The sequence below is a fragment of the Cuculus canorus genome, chromosome 20 (genome assembly GCF_017976375.1).
Source record: "Cuculus canorus isolate bCucCan1 chromosome 20, bCucCan1.pri, whole genome shotgun sequence".
Taxonomy (NCBI): Eukaryota; Metazoa; Chordata; class Aves; order Cuculiformes; family Cuculidae; genus Cuculus; species Cuculus canorus.
The window spans coordinates 2,442,246-2,458,181 of record NC_071420.1 but is presented as its reverse complement, the minus strand read 5'-3'; the positions used below and the strand labels follow the sequence as shown (position 1 = coordinate 2,458,181).

Genomic DNA, 15,936 nt, shown 5'->3' with positions numbered 1-15,936 from the left:
AGCTCCGAAGGCGCCAAGTTTTACTAACTATAATTTAAACTGGTCCAGTTGATGCAGTCCAAATTCTTGTTTGGATAATCAGCCTTTGTTTAAATATGTACCGAAAAAAAAAGGAAAAGCATAGGCCAGCATTAGCCTCTGGGCACGTCATGTGAGCTTATTACCCTGCAGCTCGCGGTAGCAGACACTCATGCACAAGAGGAGGATTATTTTGCTAGTATTACTGTTACCGTAACATATAATCAGACCTTCTCCCCCCTTTCACCCCCCTGTCCCTTTTTCTCCTTTTTCTTTTCCCCTCCACAATTCACAAGTCTTCTTTCCAAGTTCAAATAAAGTTGAAAGGTGAAAAGGGCAAGAAAGTTTCATGACTGGCTGTTGAAAGAGGGAGAAATAACCAGGGTCTCCAAGTTTGCATACACTAAAAGCTCAACAATTTTGTATTTTGCTGCAATTCATAACTGTACAAATCCCTTCTGTTGGATCTGTTTGGGTTTAAATTAAACACTTGTTAATAATTTATAACTTAATATAATTAGAAAATAATAATAAACGTCAAGCAACTACATTCAATACATAAAGCAACTCGAGTGGCTCATTAGCCTATTTGTCAAAGCAACAATTTCTCTATATTTTACCTCATTTCTATTGGGAAGAGCAGTTAAAGAGCCACCCAGCGTGCTTGGAAATAATTTCTCCACCAGCTGGGAGCAATTCCCAAATTGCTGCACCTCACCCCCATCCAAGGGATGCTGGCTCAGTTTAAAAGCAGCTCGAGCCTGACTTCAGGAGATGCCTTTACAGAAATGGAGGAGCAATGGCCAGAACATTACACCACTACGCAGGCGAAAAAATGCATCCCACAGCAATACACTGCACACCCTCTGCTTTAGATTTTACATCTGAATGAAAGTGTATCAGCGTTTGGCCAAAATGACCGTCAAAATGAGTCATTTAATAAACAGAAGATTCTTAATTATTTATCTGGGCTGGTAAGGGACCTTAACTCAGCAAACCTAACAGCCAGGCACGAAGCTGTTCTCCCCATAGCTTAACCCAAACAGAATAAATATTCATTTGCTGAGGAATAAAACTGATTTCTAAAGTGTCAGTGCCCGTGGCTCTCTCAGAAAGCAGAGTGGGGGTGCCTGCGCTGGGCCGGGTGTGGAACTTACATTCGATATCGATTAAGGTATTCAAATATTTTCCAAATACATACAAATCCCCTAAATCATTAATACTGTTGCAAGAAATCTACTACATTAAGGTACAACAAAGCAAATTCAATTGCATACATTGAGTCAGGACATCAACGGATTAAGACCTATGTAATCTCACTTCAATCATGACAATATTCATCAGCCAGAATATCTAGTCCATTCCACACAAAAGTAGCCATATAAATGTTCATTATAACTGATAAACTAAGAGCTGTGATCCTCTGATATCAAAGATCACTGAGCAGTAGACAGCTCAGCTCATTTTTATCACTTTTTGCTCCTTGTGAGTACCTACGCTGTCTGTTCTTGTTGCATGTTCATTTATGGTATTAGAAAATGTCACATGTAAGTACATAAAGTAAGGAAGTCCAGATTAAAAAATTAGTCTCTGCTCTCAACTCAGCCAGTCTGTCCAGATCCTGAGCTCGTGTAAACAGATTTGAAGTCACTGGTGCCAGAACAACTTACATCAGACAGGATCTGCTCTTGTTTTCATCTATTTATGATACAATCTCTAATTTACTTACTGAATAAGTCTCTTGTCTTTTCATTCCCTTCACCTCCTTCTCTTCCTTTTGACTTTGTTTCTTCTGTCTCACTGTCTGTAAACGGAACACATCTATTTGCAGTGAGCCACGTTCCCCCCGCCTCGCAGCGCCCTGCATCACCTCTTCTTCCATTCATTCTTCCCTTCCTAAGCCCGCCCTGGCCTGCTCCCGGGCTTCGCTGATATTTATTATCCATCATTCTGTAATATTTCATGGAAGAAGAGCTTCAAAGACTGCACATTATTTAACAATCAAAACAGTTCCCAGAATATCGTGCAGTCCATGTTGAAGCTGAAGAGCTGCCCAATTTCCCAACGTATGAATGGGCTGTGGGGTCCTTGAAAGTCACCACGTAAACGAGGACGGCACTAAGAGAAAAAGTGTTGCTCTTTTAAAACTAAAAGCCTCCCATGCTTCTCTCAGAAATCAAATCCAGCCTAGAGGGGAACCGGAGGATGTCATTCTGGCTAACTGGAGTAAGTCCTTATAATTCATCTTTTTTAATTCTTTAACCATTAGTTAAATGGGAAAGGTTTCCTTTTTTTTTTTTCAGTGTATCTTCTAAAACACATGGAAAAAGATATGAATCGATAAAATTGATTCACAACATATTGTTACTTGAGAAAGGATTACAGGGATGGATCTTAACATCATAGTCCTAAAACCACTTCTTGTTTCACTGCCTTTATAGTTCCAAAAAACCCCTGTACATTTAGGAGACAAAGGCCTTTATCCTTTTAAGTGCTCTGGATTTCATGCCAATCTCCCAATATAAAGCAGACTTCAGACTTAAACCCAAGAGAAATGGTCTCAGAAAGATTAGATTTCCCCCCACAAAATAAAACCCTTGTGTGGTGAACCATCCCAGCTTCAACACCGCCTTCCTCCTAAGTACTTGTTCGACATGGAGAAACACGCCCATTCCTATTGCCTCTCTTCCAAATGGAAGTGGTTTTATCGTTCCTCTGCTGTTGTGCCAGACGGTTTTTGCATGGGTAGAACTTCCAGAACTGTCATATGTATCTGAAACTAGGGACGAATGGCAACCCAAATCCACAGATTTATCTATTTTTATTCTTACTCTGTACCATTTTGCTGTACAGAAAAAAGCATGCCATGCTCTTAGTATTAGTGTACAGAATTCACTCTCCTTCCTGATCCAATACAGATAAAATCAGTAGGAGTGACATAATGAACATGAAGAACACCGCTGGATGAAAAATTCTTCTAAATCAGCAAGATATTTTTGAGAGCTGCCCATCAAAGCCGTGCACCTCTAATAGGAAGAGTATAGTAGAGGAGATTACTTTTGCTAAGTATCGAGCAACTCAACAAAGATGAAGGAAAACTTTCTTAAACTATCCATTTGGTAGACAGTTATTTTATCAATCTTTTCCATATTAGAAAACACATTAAGGATATTTTGAAATCTGTTGCCAGTAATGAAGTAGAACACGCAAGGAAAGGAGAATTCTAGACTTAATGTAATGTAACTGCTGAGGATTAAATCTGAACACCACCAAAGCCACAGAAAAAAGAACGAATTCAAGGGTCAGAAGATTAGAGCTGCATGTAGTCAGCTTGGGATTGGTATGCCACAGATGGAAACTTTCTTGACAACACACAGTTTAAATTCTAGTTAGGACACACTACGATTAAACGCTTCTACAATTTTTGAGTACATCGCTTTTTTCCTACTGGCTACTGTAATACAAAAGACATCTCTTGCAAACATATAACTAGTAAAAAAAAAGTGCAAGTAAAAGCCATTTAGGTTTCCAGCAAGACATAAAAGCGAAACAGCTAATGGACATCCAAGGTAGTCAAACAATTTCTGCAAAATCCATTAGTTACGAAAAGTTCTGCAGGGTTCAGTTTTTACAGTAAAACCTGTAAAAACTCAGTATCCAGTTTCTCTGTTGGGACACTGAGGTGTGAAGATCCAAATGATGCTGGAACTGAACTTGTATATTTGAACCTTTTGAACTCCATCTGCCCTTCATAAATTACTTTACCACTAGCTTTAACACGTTTCTAACCTACCGTGCTAGCAAAAGAAGGAATCATTAAAATAACGGAAAAAGCAACTAACTTTATAACGCTTCCAATGGAATTTGTCTTTGTTCAAAAGGTGCACACCTATAACAGACCCGCGGGACGAGAAAAGCCTCCGGATAGTCCAGTGAAATAACATCTGTCTTCATGCTACTGAAAAGAAAGCAGCAACCCCCCTCCTCAGACTCAAACCCATCTAAAGTAAACGAATATAGCCCTGTATAGAAACAGACAGTTCCTCCTTTCCATCTGGAAACGCTGTCAAATGGAAGCAAATTCCACCAAATTCCCAACTGATAGAAGGACTTAATTTTGCATCTCCCGCTCAACACAAGCCAGCGGCAGCCCTCCCCTCAACATCCCATCGGCAGCAAAACATTTCAATTTTTCTTCCATCAGAAGTACAAAGAGGCAACAAAAACAGAGGCACAGAAGCAGCACTGAGAACACAGCCTTGCTTCACGAGCTCTTCTGCCATCCCTCGTAGCCCTCTCCTTCGCCACGCAGCGGGGGCAGCACAGTGAGCACACGGATCGCAGAGCACCAACTGCTTTCTGCAAAGTTACAGCTTCGCCTGATAGGAAGCGTGAAATTTATATCACCCAAATTTATAACAACTGAACAGTTGTGGGTTTTTAGATAGAAAATTTCAAACAGTCCTAAGTTTTCTGCAGCCAAAGCTTTCCTCTCAACACCCCCCCAGCAGCAGAGCGCCTAACCGAAATACTCGATGGGGAGAGGAATCTGGGAATCACCTGCCGCAAATCCCACAGTCCCCTGTTTCCAGTGCATAGGAGATACGGTTGTACCTTCAGGTATGAAGAGCAGCACTTGGTCACTGCTGGGGAGCACAGTGGCTGCTGAGCCCAGCGTGTGTGGCCCCCGGCAGCGATGTGCCACCTCACTGGAGAGGGCTTCAGGCAGCAGCACGGAGACACCGAGGTCCTGCAGGATCCACTCTGGCACACAGGACCCATCCGTGTCTCTGTGTGGGTGCAGATGACTTCTAGAGCTTCTCAGGCCCTTGGGGACCTGCTCCCCATCCCTCTGTACAAGGTAGATTGTGGATGTTGGCTGCTCTGGTTGCTAACCCAACACTTGGTGCTGGGTATTTTATTAGGATGTGAGAAGAAACCTAAAGAATTTACAGTCTTCTTTTTTGTTTCCCTTTCACAGGCATCGTCACCTTGACCCAGGACTCTAAGCTTGAACCTTGACTCGTGCAAAGGATAAAACTCTTGCCATCACCTCTGCAACTCCTAAATCAAAAGCATCATCCAAAGTGGTGCAGTAAAATAAGCCCTTACACCTCTGTTTATTTGAACTGCAATAGCTCCGGTTGCATTCTGCGCTACACGGCCCTGGGGACGCGCCACTCCGAACAACGCAGAGGCAGGGCAGGGTCACCATCCCGCTGCCTCCACAGAGAAACAAAGAGGAAAGACATTCACACATCCTCTACAGGAGAGGCTGAAATAGTTTTGATTTAAAACATTAATCCAACTTCAAGACAATGTCCATAAAGATTCTTAATTCATTTTAAGCTTTCTTAAACTGAAAGAAGAGATCCTACGAGAAGGCTGGGGAAGACCAAAGAAGGGAACCTCAGTAAGACGGCAGCCTGTCTGCTCAAACACAACGATAACTTCTTGCTGTTGGCCGCACACGTACAGCGAGCAGATTTCTCATCATTATTGTTGAGACTGTCAGCATGTTTATAGACAGTCACTGGGATTTAGGAGAAAAACTAAGACTGTGAGATCCAGGAAGAATGGACAGGGGGGTTCACAAACGAGAGAGCAGATTGTCCTAAGTAAAATAATCTGCAAAAAAGAGATTCCTCTCTCCTACACCTTTCCTGCCTGCAGAGAGAGCTCAGCATTCAAAGCTGTGTGCCTGCCAATGCCTGTGCGGGAACGCTTCAGCTCTCATCTCACTTTCATAAGGACTTCCTTTAGGTTCAGGAAAGTCACCCAATTGTTTTTTCTGTCTCAGCTTTGTCACTTAGAAATGAGGAAACTGCCCATCTTCCCCTCAGAGGAAAGCTAAGGGAAATAATTAATATCTGAATCAAGAGGTCAACTCGTATAAAAATACTGCTTTTCTCTTTGGATTAAAATGTTATCATCCAGTATATGGACACCGTATTTCAATCTCTTTTTAAAATGATCTTGCTAAGCAGCAAAGGGCCACAGCAGCGCCCATCTACAGGTCACCTCAGGTCTCTCGAACCAACTGTGCCCTGGGGTTTTAGTGGAACTCAAGAATTCCAAAAGCAAAGCACATTGCCCTTAGCACATAAAATGCTTCTGATTCACAGAATGACACAAATGTACAAGAAAAAAGGATGTCTGATTATTTTTCGTAATGGATGGCTTTTAGATGGACAGAATACACTTACGCATTCCTTAAGCCACCAAACAGCAAGTGATTTTTAACAATGGGCTTGTGTGAAGTGCTACTTGCTTAGCAAAAAGAGTCAGAGAAAGAATTTCAGGGGTTGAACTCTCACTGCGTTTTAAGCCCTGAACAAAGAATAAGATGCTGTAGCTGCCCAAGTGTGTGCTCCTTCACATTGTAGGAAGGCAGCCTGTTCAAACTGCCCATGCCCCGAGACACGACGCTACCGCAACTTCTCACTGTTTCAGATGCATAAAGTTGCATGAAATTATTTGACATTTATAAATAAAATGAATAAAAAAGGAAAAACGACACAATTTTTTAAGCGATGTAGTTTTCCCACGGACGTTCATGCCACAGTTTGCCTGTTTAAGCAATAAGACGCACGCAATCTAGGGCACAGTTAAACGTGCACTGGCGATCTATGAAATTACCAACTCCATTAATTACGACTCCTAATGAGATTTGACATCTGACCACGAGACCAGCCCTCACCCCCTCACCATGTGAACGAACACAGGTGTTCAAAGAAGTGATCACCGAAGATTACATAGATTAACCTGCTTTACTTCCCACTTGCATGAAGAAAGATTTGTGGCTCGGCATTCCCTCTCCCCCAGCACGGACTGGTTTTCTTTTCCTTGCTTCCCAGCTTGGAAATGAGCTATCATTTCCAGACTTCTGAGGCTTCGTAGAGCACTTTCTGAGGATCACTTTGGAAAACAGTCTCACATTTCAAGCCAGAGGGATGCAGGTATAAGCCTTTAAAAAACAGGCCAACAACCACAGTGGTCATCAATAATTTTTGTTTAAATGTATTACCAATATAAGTCCGTGTGTTTCAGACAATCGAAGTATCTCAATATCGTGTATGGGATCTACAGTCATTACATCTCTTAAGTTAGAAAGGACATATATTTCTAATAATAAACAAACAGTAGACAGGGAACCAAACTCAAATCACAGCAACAACCCCCTCGCCAAACCCGAACCTACAGAATTTAGCTACTGCAGAAAGCAAAGGTACGTGTATCCTATTTTTTCTCTCTTGGAGCTCGTTGGTTCGGGAATCACAAGCAGCATCAGTAGGTGAATGCACGGGCTGATCTCATCTAAGAGCTATGGGTTCATCTGCTGCGTACCTTACAAAACAGCAGAGATCAGTCCTGATGCAAATGTTAAGTCATGAAAATAACATTACATAATGTAAATTAACATTTTGTTGCATGAGAAAGCAAATCTAATGCTTTTTTCTCAGAAGCCCGGTGATATTCTAGAACACATAACACACACGACAAGATAGCATAAATTAATTAAATAATTTAAAGACCGGTTTTGTATGTTTTGGTTTAAGTTTTGTTTCACTAGCTGAATATCTCAGAGACGAGAAAAAACACACTGCTGGCGAGGTAGTAAATCACACCAAGAGAGCTAAGGTTTTTAGATGAAACGAGAAGCTGATTACACTTGCACCGAGTATACCAGTCACTAAGCGTTTCTGGATTGCAGGGATAAGATACTCTCTTTGCTTATTACTGCCTTCTTGATTCAAAGAGATTTAAGCAACTGTTTTCAATTAGATGTTTTTAAGCTAGTAAAACTGCACCCATAAAGACATATTTATAGAACAACTTAAAACTAGAAGAATTGAAACGACTACAGAACTGATGAACTCCACTCCCCCACCCCCCCTCAGAATCATTTACTGACCATTAACGAGCAAAAAGCACTGCAATTTTACGAATTAATCCACTGTCACAAAATTAAATCAGATACACTAGTAGGGATAACGACAAACTGGTGGCTCCAGCGCTGTCAGTTTGCAGGTGATAGAAGTTCAAGTCGTCTGTGCTAGTGGCCACTCTGTTGGAACAAACATGAACAGGAAAGGTAACATTAAGAGTGCAGCAGCACCAACTGAATCAATTCTGTCACTGAGAATGCAGACTCGTAGTAAGCAGCATAGGGTAAATATTGCATTTTAGGAACGATCCAACTAGTTCGAAGACTGCCAGACCTCAGCACGTGGAAATAAAGGAAGACACAGTAATGGAAGTAAATGAAAGAGACTATACTCATTTCCCTCTGAATTCCTGCACACAAGAGCCCAGCAGTGGGGCTTTGCTACACGTGACTGCTTTCATCCCCACTAACCTATGACTAATATTCCGAGATTTACAGGAACAAAACTGAGCTTTGATAGCTTTCCCCCAACTGTTGCTTAAACAAAATTTGCCTAAAAAACCCGGCAGCGTGTGACTACAAATATTTGCAAGATGAGTCGCCTTTTTTCAGTCAGTGAAGAGTACGCAGCAACAGCAGAGGCTTCCCCAAGAGCCTGCTCAGAGATGGCCTGAGCCACGCGCAGGCACACCCTCTCCTCCGTCAAAGCCAGCAGCTTCATTAACCAAGTATCTCCTAACACCTAGATCCTGTATGCCATTGCCCAAGGGCTACCTCTAGTTGGAGGCAAATAACAAACACAGCCCTGTTCCAGCCCTGCCTCCTCCTGCCGCAAATCTGGGCCGAGGCAGCTTGAGTCCACCTGCCACCCTAAATTTCAACTTCCCTACACATTTCTACAAGACCAATTTGTTACTACCTAAGCACGTGGTCATGAAAACTCTTAAAAGCACATTAACAGTGGAGTGGCTTTAAGATCCAAATACATCATTTAAACATACATATTTTATACATTTAATACCCTTCAGAATCAGGCCATAAATACAAATGGATATTACAAAGCAAGAACCAGCGTCTCGGCTTTCTTCTGTCACAGCGCGGCCTTCACGCGGGCACCTTGCACAACGGGTGATGGTTGCTGCACCAAGAACAGCCCCACGCCCTGCAGACGATCCACATCCTGCACATCCCGATAGAGCCATGGTAACAAACAACTGGCAGATGAAACCTTGCTGCTGAGCTTCAGAGAGGAGCACCAGCCATCCCGGCAGTGCTCCATCCTGCCATCTCCAGCATCTTTTGATCTTGGAGAGAAAGGGCAAAGCTGGGTATGAGTGCTCAGGGGAACCTGAGGCGCCTCCGTCCTCACGAGCTCAATGGAAACGAAAGAAAAGAGGGCAGAAAGAATTCAAGCAGTGACATGGCACTGCACATTGTCTTCTGCTCAATGATGTTGAGGAAACAGAAAGCTGTAGCATTGCAGCCATCCTTGCCATCTCAGGTATGGCTCTTGCCTACAGTCCAAACCTGCTCAGACAGGCACATCGTTAACGTATTTACTGAAAACACAGAACACATCTGGATGAAGCTGCATAACTACATGAGTTTCACCCTTTTGAATGAATGAGGTTCTGATTTCTAATTGGTTTTGACCTTGTTTACAACACGTTAAGAAGCAAGATTAAAAATATTACATTTCTGCTAAACGAGAAACCGGAGGTTAGTCCCATGCCATTATTCACACAGGTGTCTTTCTGCTTGGTAAAGGATGGCCCGGGTAAGAAAACATTACACGGCAAAACCAAAAGCAGAGTTTCATACAGCTGTATCCAAATCAGCAAAGCTATGAAATAGATGTGAACATAAAAGCAACTGAAATAACACGAACAGTGAAGCAGTAAACAATTTTGCCTAAGGCGCAACACTAATGCAAGACTAACTTCAAAACACCAACTGAACCAACAAAGGTGACAAACAATATGCATAATAATAAGCTTAACCCAGCACTCACTCCCTTTTCTTCCCTTAATCAAGCTCAAACACAACAGAAAGGAACACCACACAGCATCACCATCGTCTTGAAGCACACCGCTGCTGCGTGACAAGTCACTTGCTCTCGCAGGATGAGAGGTGGAAGGGAAGGAGAAGCACAGAGGGATAAGCACAGCTCTTGCTCCTGGCTCTGAAGCTGGTGACACAGCGGGTACACCAAACTTCTAGAAGATGACTGCCTTGGGCCATTAAGCAGCAGGTATGTGTGCATCTAACTCGGGAGCGGCGTAAGCTGTAGAGATACATAATGACTGCGGCGTAGAAAACTTCACGTGAATGTAGAGCTGATTATAAAGTTCTCTCACCCACAGTGCACTGCCAACGAAATATTGCTAATTCTGTAATTCCAAACACGAGGTTAGTACCTCTTCAAAATTTCTGTTTTGATAATGGCTTCTGGAATTTAAAACAGAATCTCTAAGCAAATTCCAGTCTTGCTCATGAATACTTGAAACTGCCTTCCATTCTATACATTGAACAAGGTATATAAATTAGATTACAGCATTTGGGCTACAAGTTTCTTCAAATAAAATAGGCTGAAATGTTAAATGTTAAGAGAAGTCCACCACATCAGAAGCTTTATTCTGTCGTTTTTTGGGTTTTTTTTGCTAATTATGATTTATGATAAACCTTCACCCCAGCAAGCTGACTCAGGGAAAAACCACTCTGAAAGGCATTAGCTACTGATGAATTATTTTTATTAATTAAGTTAGAGAAGCAAAACCCACAGTGGTTTTCAGTGATTCAACTCACGGCAGAACCCACAAGCTCAAAGTCAGAAGGGAGTGTGAAAGTTGGAGCTCTGTTCTGAACGGCTCCTCCATTTACCAAAGGGCTGAAATTCCACAAACAAGAGGTTTTTCGTTCTCCCTTGACCAAAGGATTTGGTCCTTTGAACAAATGCTTTGGACTTAATAAAACAGCACAAAAGCCACTGCCTTTACCGCATTAAAAACTCAAATAATGGGTAAGGCAGAAGTAGCTTTTACTGGTACTTAAGTAGTTCAGGTTGTGATCGGGTTTGTTGAAAGCAGAGTAGACAGGAGAACCGAGTTAAGAAAAGCATTTAATCTTGGCAAGTTTCAGAGACCTTTAGACTTTCCTTCTAAGTTTCAGTAGCCAAGAGATTCAAGTTTTACTTCTCATTTAAGATTTTAGACCAAAAGCACTGAGGAGAAGCTCTGGATTTATCGCGTCCGTGCGTTTGCCTGCAATAAGCAGCTGTGACGGGTCCCATGGCACGCACCCCAGCACCCCGGCTTGCTCTGCAGGGCACACGCTCAGCCCCAGGAATCCACCTCGAGGAAGGTGAGGTGGGGTTTTGTCGCTGAGGATTTCTTCCTTTAAACATGCAGCAGATGGAGCAATGCATAAGATTTTCAATATAACCTCAAGATTCTCTTATTTAAGTCAGAATCCTCTTTGAATGGTGATACTTTATATAATGATCCTTATTTATAGCCTGTTTCTTCCTTTGGCTGTTGGATCTTCTCTGCTTGCCCACTCGCTGCTTCAGCTGTTTTATCCAATCTCACATGTCTTTTATGGCAAGAACTGAAATACTTTTAATTTGTATACGCAATGAAAAGGCGGTTTATTCACACAGTTAGGACACGCTTTTTCACGCAATGCTGTTACTGGAAAGTGCAACTTTTGTTAAGAGGACATAAACAAAACAAAAAAGGAAAGTGGATATTTTTCTTCTTTATTTCAGGTGTACATATTTTGAGTATTTTTTTCCTGTGACACAGAAGCGTTACTCTTTTGGGGAACTGTAATATCCCTCAGCATGTTTTCCACCAAGAATGCAAAAAGAAGTCATGGAAACTGGTAAATTGAAGACACAAGCCCTCATTGAAAACCTGTAATTTTTAAATTAAACTTACATCTCAGTGGATCTTTTGAGCTCCGTCTGCGTGTTTTTTATAATGTATGTTTCCAGTGCTTTTTTCCCAGGGGTATGATCTACTATTTCTAAACTGGGATTACTCAAGTTGAAGTGTGATAAAGGGCACTTTATAGTTATATTAAGCAAAACAGGGAGGAGAAAGCTTTTACATAGTCTAAAGCAAGCTGTGCTCAGAGCCTCATTTCTGGTAACAAGCAGAGCACGGCAACCGGTCAGCTACAAACTGCTGCTACCAAATTAACGCTTTGTCTTGAGAAATACTGATTTACTTTATCCTTTAGTTTGTTTTTCTGCTAGAAACTAAAGAATGTTTTCTCCAAGAGCACTAACTCTTGCTCTGGGTATCATCAAAAATAAGTTGTGAGCAACAGAGCAGAGAAGGATGCCGAGTGTTGTACACGAGTGTAACTTGTCCGATTACTCTTTGAAAGAGCTAACGGAGAAGAGGGGATTTCTGAACACAGTTTGGGTTACCATCTCATCGTGCCGCTCCTCCCAGTGGTTTCACAACCATGTCGTTATTCTTTGCAGCTCACCTGAAAGACGCAGGAACTTGCTAACTCGCACGGTCTCCACAATGCCCAACGCAGAAGCGCTTGTCAACAGTGCTGCAGCCATAGAAACAAGCAGCAGCTGGATGAGAAAAGGAGGGCATGTCGGCTCAGAGTGGCAGAAAAGGTTTTTCACGGCAGCTATTTGCAACCCTCCAAGGAGCTACAGAGGCTGCCCATTAAAACCCTGTTAAAACACTTCTGATGTTGTCAGCAATGGAGAGCTGAAATAGCACAGTGATCACCGAGATGCTATCTGCCTCAAGCAGTTCAGTGGTACTGTCAATAATATGAGCAAGAAGGTACAAGATGAGCAACAACCTAATTCCTACATCAAAATTTCATAAACTCCCTCAGCTGGTAAACACCAGAGATGTGGGCAAACACAGGACAGCCAATAAACCACCCAGAGAAGATGACCTCTCATTTGGAATCCTTCCCACAAGCCTTGAACCTTTAAGTTCATTTACACTTTGAAAGCAAAGTAGCGTAACGGCAAGGAGAAAGCAGAAGCAAGGAGGTGACAGCTCTCCCACCAGTGCTTGTAACCTGCTCCCCAGCTCTGCACTGCTGACAAAGCCCAGGGGTAAACCATTAACAATGCTTTTAGGCACATAAATTCCAGGTATCCCATATAGAATCATAGAATGGTTTGGGTTGGGACCTTGAAGATCACCCAGTTCCAACCCGCTGCCATGGGCAGGGACACCTCCCACTGGATCAGGGGCTCCAGCGCCATCCAACCTGGCCTGGAACACCCCCAGGGATGGGGCAGCCACCACTGCTCTGGGCACCCTGGGCCAGGGCCTCCCCACCCTCACAGGAAAACACTTCTTCCTAATATTGAATCTAAATCTCTCCACTTTCAGCTTAAAAACACTCCCTCTTGTTCTTTCCCTGCAACCCCTGAGAAAGAGCCCCCTCCTGAGCTTTCCTGGAGCCCCTTTCAGCACTGGAAGCTGCTCTAAGGTCTCTCCTTCTCGTCTCTAGGCTGAACAACCCCAACTCCCTCAGCCTGTATAGTTACCTGTAGTTTCTTCCCACTTTTCTCTGTTTTTATTATTGAAAGAATGACTCATCAGCCATTTCTTGGAGCGCTTCTTGCAAATACAGTCCTATCAGGTGAGAAAATTTGTTACTTCTCCAGGAGAGTGGTGCCTCTCTTGAAAGCAGACCTCCTGATGTGCCAGGGTACTAAAACTGTGAGTAATGATGGCAGAATCATTTACTTCTCTGCTACTCTGTGCTCATGAGTAAGTACTACTCACAGTGAATAATGGCTGGAGAAACAGGGCCAAGGTGAAGAGTTATTTATAATACAGTAGCCAATGAGTAAGTGCTTAGCTATGACTTTACTGCTCTGGCTACAATTTCATGAGAAAATGTACAGAGCCAGCTTTTGGGTTTCCAGTTTTAAAAGCTATACACCCACTAAAAACTAGTAAAAATAATTTGAGAAGGATTTGGGGTAGTGATTTCTAAAGCAACCACGACAGAGATTGCGTTCATCTCAGCTAAGTGAAAGATAGTCATAGATGCTTTAGTTTCTTAGATACTGTCCTCAGAATCGCTGTGGCAGTCAGCGAAGCTCCCAGACTCATCATCTTAAACCAGTATCAGATGCTTCCTCCTTTTATGTAATAAATATCCACTGCAGAAAAGCCAAACGGCAGAGCTCGCTGGAAATGAAGCAAAGAATTAAGACTGTCATCTGCTCAGCGGTCCTGGGTTTACGGGTCAGAATATCCGTCTACTTTTTAATATGAAGTGACTGTACTACAACTGCCTTAGAGAACAACGTTCCGACAAGTGTACTCTGGATTTGCAGAAGATCCAGCGTGCTTAGGAATGTCTTTGAATTGTTTCTATCAGCCCAGAATGAGGCAAAGGTTAACTGCATTACTTTCACCCAAAGTAGTAATAATATATTTAGACATATAAAATAATCTGACCAGGAAAATACTGGACAACATGACCAAGCTCACCACTCCCTTGAATTTCCTACACAGAAACATAGCATTTCCCGGTATGCCCTGCAGAATAATTGGATATTTCCCAATCTCCACATTACAGGTCACGACTTACTGGTGCAAATTTGGATTCTGCTAGGATCTGCTTATCGACTGGAGATCGGATGGCGTGACACAGCACGAAACTTGGCTTGCCTTTGCATATTTTGAAGGCCGGTGTATCGAAAAAGTCTATGCTTTTAGTCCAGGCGGCATTTTACCCTACAAGGACACACAGCTCAGACGTGTGATGGAAGAGGATACTTGCAAAAAAAGAAGTAGTAACGACCCTACAGAACTGCAATTTATTTCTGAATCGCAAACACAGAAGGGCTGGCTTCTTAGGACATTTTTAAAACCAGCTGCTAGTTTCGCTCTCTGTTGTGTTCCCAGTTTGGAGAGTCCAAGGGGTATATCTTCACCTCGACAGTCAAAGAGTTACACGTGCTCTTCAATTTTTCTATGGGGAGTTGGCGTTAGCCGTATTAGTTCAGCGCCACTGAGCTTGTCGCAACTGGCCTAACTTCACCTTGGTGGACGATCGCTGAACTCAGCCAGAACCCTCTGAAAAGCCTAATTAGGGACTTCTGCAAAACCCACCTTATGCATTTTTACACAGCTTATGATTTTAGAAAGCTGACTTTTCCTTCTTCTGATCTAAAGGAAATTAAAGCAATTCAGTGATACAGAAGGAAAATGGGGCAATGACAGTCTTATGTCCCCTATTCTTATGAGCCTGAGGTTAAATACCTGCCTTAATGCAACTGCTTCCCTCCTTTTATTAGCTAAACGTCATGGCGCAATGCAACAAAAAATAAAATCACAACAATTTGAGATGAGTGCAACTTTTGCAAGAGTCAGATATGCTGAACAACCTGGTCAGCCAATAACCCAGCACAAATTAACTGGCAAGTAATAGGTGTGTTGACCCTAAATTCACGAGGCAATAAAACCTACCAACAGCCTGTTGTTTTAAAATACTTGGGCACTTCTCAAAGACAATATAGTTTTTTGATTGTGAGCTAAAAGTTCGTTAATTATGAAAGCTTTTAAAAAAGGTTTTAGTATCATTAGCAAAAAATAATAGCAAAATAAACTAACTAACAACATCTGACATCAAAGCTGAAAAAACCAAAGGCATTAAAAACCCAAAGCTGTCTAACCGTACTTGACCCAAGGACTGCCCCACAGACCCACTTCTCTGCAGATCTCCGTAACCACAATAACAAAATCAAATTTCCTCCCTTTCTTATTGCATTTTGAGTTAGAGACGCATTGCTGTGAATGCAGATCCATTGTACAGTGGAATCACAGCAAATAATTTGAACCTACTCTGTTCATCCACAACAATGAAAATATGCTTAAAATAACAAAACAATAATCTCTTCTTCCAAAGATGTTTTCCTTCTGAGGGTTTTCTAACAATAGCAGAAAGTCATTCAGAAGCTGTCCTATGGTAGGTTGTGGTGTGAATTCCTGTTTCTTGAAGGAAAATATATTTTCTAATCG

The 15,936-nt window shown here is 42.2% G+C and overlaps 1 protein-coding gene across 10 annotated transcripts in view; it reads right to left on the bottom strand.

Moving 5' to 3' along the window:
- Window positions 1–15,936, bottom strand: part of BCAS3 (BCAS3 microtubule associated cell migration factor) — a 349,601-nt gene that overhangs the window by 102,350 nt on the left and 231,315 nt on the right. Inside the window, exon 24 of one of the 10 annotated variants that reach the window (XM_054085107.1) lies at window positions 7,937–8,086. The exons of the other annotated variants lie outside the window; for them this stretch is intronic. Within the exon in view, the coding sequence (XP_053941082.1) occupies window positions 8,061–8,086 (26 nt within the window). The 3' untranslated portion in view covers window positions 7,937–8,060. Of the gene's footprint in view, window positions 1–7,936; window positions 8,087–15,936 lie in introns of those variants that run through there. 10 annotated transcript variants of the gene reach the window in all.